Source organism: Tiliqua scincoides, chromosome 6 (assembly GCF_035046505.1).
Source record: "Tiliqua scincoides isolate rTilSci1 chromosome 6, rTilSci1.hap2, whole genome shotgun sequence".
In the NCBI taxonomy this organism is placed as follows: Eukaryota; Metazoa; Chordata; class Lepidosauria; order Squamata; family Scincidae; genus Tiliqua; species Tiliqua scincoides.
Window position 1 is genome coordinate 31,265,577 of NC_089826.1, and position 11,216 is coordinate 31,276,792.

Genomic DNA, 11,216 nt, shown 5'->3' on the forward strand with positions numbered 1-11,216 from the left:
GTGAGGCACCCAAGCACTCACAACCCACGCATGGAGCGAGGAGGGAGGAAGCACAGAGCATGTGGGTTGTGAGTGCTTGGGCACCTAATATAGGCCCAGCCTGGCGCTTTTCAGAGGACTCCGGTGGGGAGGCACTGCCTCACGTGCCTTGGGCTTCTTAACCAGAGGGTTTGAATCTCTGTGGAAAATAACATGCCAGGGAGACACCATCGGTGTTATTTTGTTCCAGGGAGGTGTGGTTGATGGAGGGCAGGTGAGGCAGTGCCTCCACATCAGAGTCCTTCAAAGAGTGCCACCACTGAGTTAGGTGCCCAAGCACCCATAACCCACGCGTAGAACACAGAGTGTGTGGTTGGGGTGCTTGGTCACCTAACAAAGCGGCCGCGCTTTCGGAAGGACTCGATGGGGAGGCACTGCCTCCCCTGCCCCTGTTTTTCCGGACGTGGCAAAGGAGAGCAGCCAGCCGGCCAGCAAGCAGCGTGAGGGAGCCAGGCGGCAGCAGCGGCGCTCCGGCGTGGAGGGGAAAGGATCCACTCCGGCTTTTCCCAGCCGCTCTCTGAGTGACAGCTTGACATCATCGGAGGCGTGCCGGAGGGCTGAGTTGGGGGCTCGGCGCTGAAATGCTGCCGTGCAGAGTTACGATCATTCGGAAACAGCCACGCGAAAGCAGCACCCGCGCAGCTTGCACGCGATCGCGGCCCCCGCGCACCACCACGGCCAGCCCGGCTGCCTGCGACGCAGCTGCGGATGTACTTGGAGAAGCGGCTTTCCTGCGGTAAGCGCCCGCGGAGGCTTTCGCAGGGCGTGCGGAGGTCGCTCAGGTGCCTCCTCGCGTGCGTAAAACCCTACTGCTGAGACGACCACGCAGCCCCAACGTTGCGTTTCAGGGCTCCCGCAGCATTCAAGCTGAACGCAAACTGTGCCTGCCTACTCAGAAGTAAGTCCCATCAGAGTCAGTGGAGCTTACTCTCAGGAAAGTGTGGCTGGCACTGCAGCTTCAGAGCCCAAGCTGATGCCTGTCTCCTCCACCAGTCAATGGGGCTTATGCCCGGGAAAGTGTGGAGCCTCCTTTCGTGGTGGTTTTTTTTGGTTCTCCTGTGAACTGCTGTCCTTGGGCTTGATACCGATGCAGCTACTTAGAGCCCAATCCTATGCATGTCTATTCAGGAGTAAGTCCATGGGGCTTACGCCTAGGTTCATGTGAACAGGATTGCAGCCTCAGAGCCCAATCCTATGCATGTATGCTCAAGAGTAAGTTCCACTCTAGTCAGTGGGGCTTACTCCTAAATCAGTGTGGATAGGATTGCAGCCTCGGAGCCCAACCCTATGCGTGCCTAGGAGTAAGACCCACTTTAGTCAGTGGGGCTTACTCCCAGGTCGGTGTGACTGGGATGGCAGCCTCAGAGCCCAATCCTAGGCATGTCTACTCAGGAGTAAGTGCCACTGTAGTCAATGGGGCTTCCTCCTAGGTCAGTGAGTCTAGGATTGCGGCCTCAAATGCGTTCAGTTCTGCGACGCTTGCAGCAACGCCACTTGCGTTCTCCGGGTTCATAAGCGATGGTGCAGGAACTTGCAGCCCGCCGGCGCTCCATCTTCATTCTTTCTTTCAGCGCAGGGCTGGAGGGACAGTCGGTGGGAAGACCTTTTGCCTCTGTGTGTGTGTGAGTGAAAGGAGGGGAGGCGCGTGGTCTGCGCCCCCCAGCGACCCCCTCGCCCTTGCTGGCTGCGCTGCATGTCAGCCAGCGCGCACATGGGCAGCTCTGCAGAAAGAGCCCCGAGGCTTGGAGACGCAGTCCCCGGGGGGAGGGGGTTTGCTGCAGCGGTGCTCACCCTCTGCTCTGTTCTGCACTCCCTCCCTCCGGCAGGCATCCCCGTGGCCCCGGGTCCGAGATCGGAGAGGAGACTGCGGGGGACCAGGCCATGTGCTGAGCAGGAGACCGGAGCCCAGGCGCGGAAGGCACCCGCCGCTGCTGCCGCCGCCGCCGCCGCCCGGGAAGTGGAGCGGTGCGCCCGCAGAGGAAGAGCGGGCTGGAGCGGGGGGCGGCCGGCTGGGCTTGGCGAGCCCTCTCCCCCGGAGCCCCGCTGGATGCGCCGCGCGCAGTCGTAGCGCCAGCCGAGAAGCCCCCTTGCGGCGCCCCCTGGATGCTTCCCCGCGCCTGAGCCGAGGGACCCGCCCGGGCTTCATGCGAGCGAGCGCCTCGGGGGTGGGCGCCCCCTTGGATGCCGGAGCTGCCCGGGGAGCGGGCGCGTTGCATGGCCTCCTGCCCGCGGAAGGGCGCGCAGTGACCGCCGCTCGGCCAGCCGGAGGCGCGCACGAGGACTCGCCCTCCCTCCGCGGGCCGAGCGCAGCCGGAGTCGCCAGCCTGTGAGAGACGGAGCCCCCGCCGCCCTATGGATCTCACCTAGCAGGGCGCTGCTGGCCCGCCGACTTGCCCTCCAGGACGTAAGTGGGCGCCTTCCCCTCCCCTCCCCTCCCCTCCCAGCTCTCGCCTACTGGCGGGAGGCATCCCGGCTGCCTCGCCTCCTCGCACGTGTGGACTGTGCCGGAGCAGGTGCCCCCCTCGCAGTGCTGTGTGGGCCAAGTTGGGGACTTGGGGGGGGGGGTGAGCAGGGATCCTGGAGGACGGGGGAGGCCAAGCCTATGCATGTCTACTCAGAAGTATGAGCCATTGTAGTCAGCGGGGCTTACTCCCAGGAAAGTGTGGATAGGATGGTAGCCTCAGAGTCCAAGCCTGTGCATGTCTGCTTGGAAGAAACTCCCATTAGAGTCAGTGGAGCCTATGCATGTCTACTCAGAGGTAGTCAGTGGGGCTTACTCTCAGAAAGCGTAGATAGGATTGGAGCCCAAGCCTATGCATATCTACTCAGAAAGAACTCCCATTAGTCAATGAGGCTTACTCCCAGGAAAGTGTGGATAGGATGGTAACCTCAGTGCTCAATCCTGTGCATGTCTACTCTGAAGGAACTCCCATTAGTGTCAATGGGGTTTCCACCCAGGAAAGTGTGAATAGGATGGTAGCCTTGGAGAGCTCTCAGGCTTCCCACTGGTCCTCCACCACTGCTGTGATGGGGTGTTCCAGAGAAGGGTTTGCATTGTTCTGAACTGGTTGCTCTGGGCAAGGAGGCTCAGATGGTGCAAAGGGGTGGCACTGCAGGATCAAAGTGTTTCTGCTGGGGGGACAGGAGTTTGTTCAAGACAGTTGGATTTTGTTTTGGGAGGGATTTTGTTTTGTTCTCCTTTGTTTGTTGTTTTCTGGCCCTAAGGGCCCAGTCCTATCCAATTTTCCAGTGCAGCCATACCAATGGGTAGGGGGTACCCATTGCATCCTGTGGTGAGGAGGCAGTCACAAAGGCCTCTCCAAGGTATGGGAGCATTTGTTCCCATGCCTCAGGGCTGCATTGTGGCTCCACGTGTGCTGGAAAGTTGAATAGGATTGGGCCCTAAGACAGGCACATGTTGACAAGCATCTTAGCACAGGAGTTTATCTGATACAACACTGAAGTTAGGATTATGTGCCCTGGAAGCCCATAGAAATCAGTGAATTATTTCCATAGCTTGGTTTTGTGAGATGCAGAAGGCATGATAGGCCTCTGTGCATTGCTAAATGCCTTGATTGTTGCTTTATAGAGTTTGGATGTTGCATGTGCATTGATTGGAATGTAGGTTCTGATCTCTTCTGATAGCACAATCAGTATCAGGATTCACATGTCCACAACAGTGCAGGAGAAGGTCAACGTCACTCTAAACATTGTGGGCAAGTGTCAGGTCTTGAGCTGGTTTAACATGGATTAGGTGTCCCTTGATATTGTTTATCTGGTGTAGATATGCGTGGATTTGGTTGGGTGCCTAGTCATGAATGGAAGGGATGTTTTGGAGTGAGTGTGTGCTTGTGTGTGATACTTTGTTTTTGACCAGTTGAAAGAATTGGACTCGCATAACAAAAGATAATATTCCATATATGTAAAATGTGCTAGAGACAGGTGGAAGTTAGAATAATTTTAGCACTTAACATATACTTTCTAGAAGTACTCAAAAGATTGCTAGCCCTTGGCATTTGCAAATGGTGTTGGTAGCTGCACTATTGGCTCAATCCATTTTTGCCCGGTCCACTGGTGCACGCATTTGGTCCCTGTTTCGTTTATGCAGCATTGGGCAGAAATGGCTTAATGAAATGCTCGCTAAAAGTATTCTTTCCCGACTAGTGCTGTTCTTAATTTTGTGTGTGTTTAATTGCATGTAGTCAGCGCAGGAGGGATTTCCCCTCCAAGTCTAAGTGAGATTTTAGTGGGTCAGTGGAGAGGCGTGGAGGCTGCGAGGAGGAAATGGTGGGTAAGACAGAGATAAAGAGGCTTCCACCCCGCCTCCTGAGAAAGTACAGAAGGGGGGCCGACAGACTAGCTCAGACTAGCACGCACAAATCTTTCATATTGCTCTTGAAAAGTATAGGGAGAGCAGGAGGGCCGTACAGCTTTAAGGATTGGAAAGTCCGCCCCCCTGAGGTAATGGTAACCTCAGCCTTTTCCCCTCCTCCTGCAAATGGGGGTGAAAAAAAATTCCTTGTTTTCATTCATAACTTTTTCCTCTTCCTTCCTCCCTGTCAGCTCTGCATTCATCACCTCCTTTGAGCTCAGATTGCAGAGTGGGCAGTGCTGCCACCCTCCTTTCAGCAGTCTGGTGCGCTCTGGTTTCTCACGTCCATTCAGGGTGGAATTCGAAAGCATGTTGTTTTCCCCCCACAACAGGAATTCTGGGCTTTGAAAGGTTTTTGTGAGGAGGAAACGGAGAGAAATGTGGAATGATGGAATGATCAGCTTTCTGTGGAACTTTGGGAGGGGAATGTTAAAAGTTGCCACCAGAAGATTTGTGGTCTAGGTGTCCGACTTGGTGGGTGTCCCCCCACTTTTGGGAATCATTAAATTTAGGTTGTAGACCAAAGGGAGGGGGCCAAAATAGCCGCTTTACCTCATGTTTTTAGTGTTTTGTCTCAGTCTGTGAAACAGAAGGAGAGCCCCCTTCTCTCTCCCCCAACACTTGCAGTTGCCCTTTCCTCTGTGTTTATTCCCACAGCTTTTTATCAGCTCATCGAAAGGTTCCTGGAAAAGAAAGCTTGTGTGAGGCAGTGTAGGTGTGATTGAATTGAGCAGAGTCCTTTATCTTAAACTCTACACCTTGTGCAGGTGATATGTTGGGGTGGAGGAAAACCAGATCTGTCACTATTGTGCTTGTTTTTTTGCCTGCGTCCTGATAAGGGCGAGAGAAGCATATTTTCTCTGGAGTTTCTGCATGAACTTTTTTGGGGTATGTTCCAGGCTAACATATGTTGAGCAAGAAAAGGCAAGGGGCAGGAGGAGGGGAATTGTCAGCCCTTGAGGTGAGGGGATGGGGTTAGGGATTTTCTTGCCATTTGTTGTCGGAAACCAAATGGTCACTTTTTTAGCATAATTACTAAATGATCAATTCACACGTTTGGTTTATAAATACCATTATAATAATTGTTGCAACCCAACCTTTTGCCCACAGGGGACCTTCGTGGTGGCTCATGGTTTAAAACCAATATGAAAAAGTGTCTGGTTGAAATTTTAGCTTGGCCACAAAATCATTAGGGCTGCCATCCTAAACTCTTATGAGGGAATAAGCCCTATTGAACAAAATGGGAGTTACTTCTGTGGTAACATGTATAGGATTGTACTGTAGGTGGGTTTATGGAGGACAGTGTTCTCTCTCAGCTTCTTCATATATTATATGGTAATAATCATACTGGCTTAATTTTCAAGGCTGTTTATTGGGATGATAAATGTGAAGCACTTTTGGAAAGTGATGATGTATGTTGTACTTAGTAGTGACATACTACTTTGGTTCATTATCTCAATTTCTTTTGCATTGATTAGTGTGAGGAACTCTCTGGACGCAATTAAGAGTATTTATATACCATTTTTCAACGACAACAAAAAAAAGTTCACAAAACAGTTTACAGAGAAAACTAAATGGCTCCCTGTCTCAAAAGGGCTTACAGCCTGAAAAGATGCAGAAGACACACCAGCAGTAAAGACTAGAGGACCCTGTGCTGGGGTGAAGAGAGACAGTTGCCCTCTGCTAAATGTAAAATGTGAAAGCACTTGAAAAAGTGCTTCTTTGTCCAGTTTCTGCGGACAAATGTGAAGAATAACGCAGGGATTCTAATTTCATCTAATCCAAATTTATTCAATCCCCTCCCCCAAAATGCATTTCTAACAGCATGTTGTCAAAAATGTTTTTCTTATAGTACTAATTGTCAAAAGAGTGATTGCCATGTTGGTCCCTAAAGTGACAGACCCAGAGCCAAAATAGTTTACTGTTTTTTTTCCTCTTTGGCCCATAAAAGGAACCATTGTGAATTCTGTGTAGCTACATACTCCTCACACACACACACCCAAGTATTCGTGACAGTAAGTGTGTTCTTTCCTGGCTCTTCATTTAAGAAAGGTGCACATACTTTCCAGTGCATCAGATAAATCCAGAGCTTATCTACCATCAGTTCTCCTGCCACCCTTTCCTGTCTCCACCTCCTCCTTTCTCACCTGCCTTATGGTTCCAGAACACTAGGAAACGGATTGTGTAACAGGATGTTGTTGACATCTGGTGGTTTGATTTAATGAGTGTGTAAAGATTAGGTTTTTAAAGGGATATTTCTATCCAGAAAGGATCCTTTAGTTCATCAGTTTGGGAAGTAAGTTTAAAGAGTATCTGTGCTGAGTTAAATATTAAAAGAAACTAGCTATTTCAGTGTAGCTTTGATGGGGAAAACAATCCTTTGTAAACCAAAACAAGAACTTTCACAGATCCTACTGCTTAGGATATGAACTTGATTGTATCCATCCCTTTGCCATGTGACTTTAAAGCATTAATCATACACCACTGCACACTTTGTTTTTGCACTCTATCTCCAAGTGGCTAGAGCTACCAGTAGTTGTTGTAGCAGCCTTTAGTGTTGCCTGGGGGACATGTGGGCATCTATCATCAGCCAAATATATACAAGAATATAACGTGTGTACACGCTGTACACTCTGTAACCATGCTTGGAAATGAGAGGTCATTTCACATGTGCAAGTTTTCTGGTATTTAAAGGCTTTCAGTATCAAGTTTTGCAATGTTTTCGTTACAATTCTTACTCATGTTTGGGGAATTTGTTGTTTTAAACTTGCCTGCGCCCAGGTATTTGTACCCATCAATCCCCAAGTGATTGCCAGGGTGACTTGTGATTTGCCAAAAGACAAGTTGATTTTTTGGTTTATTTTGTTTAGGGCTTCCCATGACTTACTCCTCTTTTAAAACCGTTGTCCTTCTTTTTCAGGATTTCAGATGCATGCCAGGTTCCTGGTGAATGCCAGAAGTAGAGATCTCTACAGATGGAGTCCCAAGGTCAACATGGCAGTGGCAGTTCATTAGTTGTCCTTCAACAGCCTTCTTTGGATAGCAGGCAAAGGGTGGACTATGAAAGAGATGTTCAGCCCACAGCTATCTTATCGCTGGATCAGATCAAGAGCATTGGGGGCAGCAACGAATACACCGAAGGTCCATCTGTGGTGAAAAAGTCTGCTCCACGGACAGTGCCCAGGCAAGAAAAACATGAAAGGACTCATGAAATAATACCAATTAATGTGAATAATAATTATGAGCACAGGCCCAGCCACCTGGGACATGTGCTGCATCAACACAACACAAGGGCTCCTGTGTTGAGCAGATCCACGAGCACTGGGAGTGCAGCCAGTTCGGGGAGCAACAGCAGTGCTTCTTCGGAGCAGGGCCTGCTGCTAAGGTCGCCTCCATCTAGGCTAGGGCCTGGCCACAGATCTGAAAGGCCAATCTGGACGCAGCCCAAGCCGTCATCTCTGATTGTGGATGATCTGAAGAGTCCCTTGAAAGAGGACTTGACGCAGCACAAGTTTATCTGTGAACAATGTGGGAAGTGCAAATGTGGAGAGTGTACAGCGCCCAGGGCCTTGCCCTCCTGCTTGGCCTGCAACAGGCAATGCTTGTGCTCAGCCGAGAGCATGGTGGAATACAGCACCTGTATGTGCCTGGTCAAAGGGATCTTCTACCACTGTTCCAATGATGATGAAGGGGACTCTTATTCGGATAATCCTTGCTCTTGTTCCCAGTCACATTGCTGGTCTAGGTACTTGTGCATGGGAGCCATGTCCTTGTTTTTGCCTTGCTTGCTCTGTTATCCTCCCGCAAAAGGATGCCTAAAACTGTGCCGAGGATGTTATGACTGGATGAATCGTCCAGGTTGCCGTTGCAAGAACTCCAACACGGTTTATTGTAAGCTGGAAAGTTGCCCTTCTAGGGGTCAAGGCAAGAACTCATGATTTATAGAGGAAACTGTTGAGTTCCTCAGACTCTCTTTCAGGTTGTGGCTGGCTCTTCTGTCTTGATTTTTCTCTCCGTGCCCAGTCCCTTTCTTTTTTCTAACTTTCATACACGAGTTCTTTCCTTTCCAGACCATAGCTTCTCTCAATGAAGGCAAATCTGGGTATTTCCTTGGTCTTTGGTAACTGTGGCCCACGTACTTGCATCTCATTTCTCTGCTTGGCAAGTTATCTCAGGTTTGTGAGTAATCCACTCCTGAAAGTAGTAACAAGAGTAAATGGCTTTTCTGAGCCTTTTTACTCTGCAAACTTTCCAAAGATGCTGTTTCGTTGTTCTCTGCAGTATTTTATTATTATTTTAAAACCACTGTTTATGACTTCCAAGCAATTATTTCAAGGTGTTTTTTGTTTATTTTCATGAAACAGCTGGATTATAAAGCATTTTTTTTTAAAGAAAAGTAAGTATTTGTTATAGATGGATTGGAACTTAGCAAACATAGCACTCTTATTTTCACAGTGCTTTTTTGCTTGCTCCTTGATAGTACTTTAAAGTTTCTTGATCCAGACTCTGAAACATGATTGTATTTACCTTGGCTTCCCCCCCCATCATTAGATGGATCTGCACATTAGAAATGCTGTGGTAATGACAGCTTTGCTCATTGGTTTCTGCAGCTTTTGGATGTGTACAGGGCCCTGCTTTCTCACTTTTTAAACTTCCTTTAAGTTGTTGGTTTATGTGCACCTGAGTAATAATCTTCAGGTTATCATGCAGTTTAAATTGTATAAACATCCTTTGATCTCTAACGTTTCTATTATTTCTGTGGTTTAATGACATTTAACTCAACCCTGTGCTTGAAAACTTTAATCCTCTGTCTCTCTCTTTATTGCCTTAGCCACAAATTGTGGTGCTTTTTTTGTATATTTTATGTAAAAACACAAAATTGAATTCTGACTATTTTTAAGGCAAACTTTTTTTATTGTAAAGAATATTTATTATGGGAATCTCTATTATTTTATGATATTTATTACAAAAAATTGTTCCAAAAGTATACTCCTGTTTGACTATAACAAAATATCAATACTTAACGAAAATAAGGTTGACCTGAAAAAAGTTCATATGTTAAACTATAATTCAGAAAATATAATAATTAATGAAAATGTCTCTTGGGTTCTTTATTTTTAACATAACAGTAAACTGTGCTAGCAGTATTAGTAATAAGAGTACTGCTCCTTCTGTTCCTTCCTCATTGTTGTCACAACTGTGAAACCACTTCTAGTATTCTAGTTTTATTTAATCACTTTTTGTTGTTTTCAAACATGGTTTTTATTTTGAGATATTTCAAAGTATTCATATATGTTGCTCAGTCAAGGGTGAACATGGTCCTCAAGATACATTTGTGTGGCTGCGGATTTTTGGGACATGATTTACAACACCATCTTTAATTTTCTCAAACTCTCTAGTCCTTGGGGCCACAACTAGAAGAATGAAAGTAGGAAGGCAAAAGTTGCTAAATTGATTGGTAGGGAGAAGGCAGGAACCTAAATTCCTAGTCTTTCAAATTGCATGATGCCCATATATTATGATTTTTCAAAAGATTCTGTACTTCCAAAGAGTACTATAAAATAAGTGCAATGTGAAGAAATGGCAATTTGACATGACCAGATTAATAAAATATGCACATTATCTGCATCTTTATCACTATCTTTTACAATGTGGGTTTTGGTACTGAACCTGTTGCTTATCTCTGTTCTGTACAGTAACTAGAGCTTTGGGTTCTGCTTCCTTTAGAAGGCATTATGGAAGCACCGTTACATGCAAGTTTTTAGTGCTTGCTTTATCTAAAGTATGAAACATGCCTGTAGAAGTACATATGTCAGCTGGTTGAATTGTGTACCCTCATATCCATATTTATTTGCATTTGAATGGAAAAAAATAAAACAGAAGGACATAGGTGCCATGCGTTACTGAAGTCCTTTAGTTTGGGAAGCATTTGGGGGTAATTCACATTCTTGGGCTGACTGGGTTCCATTCCTACATCCTCACCTGTTTGTTCTCTATAAGCTACCAAAGGGATAAGTTTGAGTATAGAATTGGTACAGTTCCAACTCTTAGGGCAGTTTAAAGTTCTTTGGCACAGCTGAACTTTAGGACATACTGTTGTGCCACTGTTGTGAGTTTTGCATGGCAAAGCCTGCAAATGCTGCACATGGTTTCTAAATCTGTGTAAATGACTATACTGTTGATTGTTGCCCTTTTCGACATGTAGAATGTCCAAGTCAGTTCACCTCTTATGATAGAAACGACATTGATGCTCAGTATTTTTCTTGCTCATTGGTTTATTTTTTTTTAAAGTTAAAAAAAAAGCTCACAGTATCTTATCACTTGCCTTCGTAGTTGTGCCTTTCTGAAGCAGAAAGTCAGAATAATTTTAGAAATGACCTTGTTCCCTCAAACTTGATTTGACATTACCTGGGTACTTTGGATAAGCATCATAATCCAGTAAGGATCAATACAGAAAGAGGTATCTATACATGTTCAGCACTTCTGGATCTGTCCCTCCACATACAACAGGGAAATGTCCCTCCCCGCATTCAAAATGTGGGGGTGCATATGCAGTTAGCAGCACTAACCATTAGCAGGGGAAGGAAATAGGGAAGAGTGCAGAATCTGTTACAAACAAAGATAATCACTTTTTTCTTAAATCTCCAATTGCTTTTCTGAAGATTATTACTCTTTCACAAAGGAAATAAAACAGGCACATAATATTTTATTGTTCTCTAAGTGATGGTGTTTAATTTCACTAATCCAATCTGCAAAGGGGCTGTAGCTCACTGGGCAAAAGTGCCTGCTTTGCAGAAAGTTCCAC

General features: G+C 46.8%; 1 protein-coding gene across 2 annotated transcripts; it reads left to right on the forward strand.

Annotated features, from left to right (window-relative positions):
• The first annotated feature begins 621 nt into the window (after positions 1-621).
• SPRY1 (sprouty RTK signaling antagonist 1) lies at positions 622-10,033 on the forward strand. 2 transcript variants are annotated; one of them, XM_066632387.1, is made up of 3 exons: positions 622-937; positions 1,866-2,443; positions 7,332-10,033. In XM_066632387.1, exon 3 carries the CDS (start codon positions 7,387-7,389, stop codon positions 8,347-8,349), a length of 963 nt encoding a protein of 320 aa, XP_066488484.1. In that variant the 5' UTR covers positions 622-937; positions 1,866-2,443; positions 7,332-7,386; the 3' UTR covers positions 8,350-10,033. The 2 variants fall into 2 exon arrangements, with proteins under 2 accessions (XP_066488484.1, XP_066488485.1); XM_066632388.1 differs by having other exon boundaries at positions 622-775.
• Positions 10,034-11,216: the final 1,183 nt, after the last annotated feature.

Bases quoted from the DNA above. Each gene is read 5' to 3' on its own strand.
- SPRY1 (XM_066632387.1), top strand. From the start codon at position 7,387: ATGGAGTCCCAAGGTCAACATGGCAGTGGCAGTTCATTAGTTGTCCTT.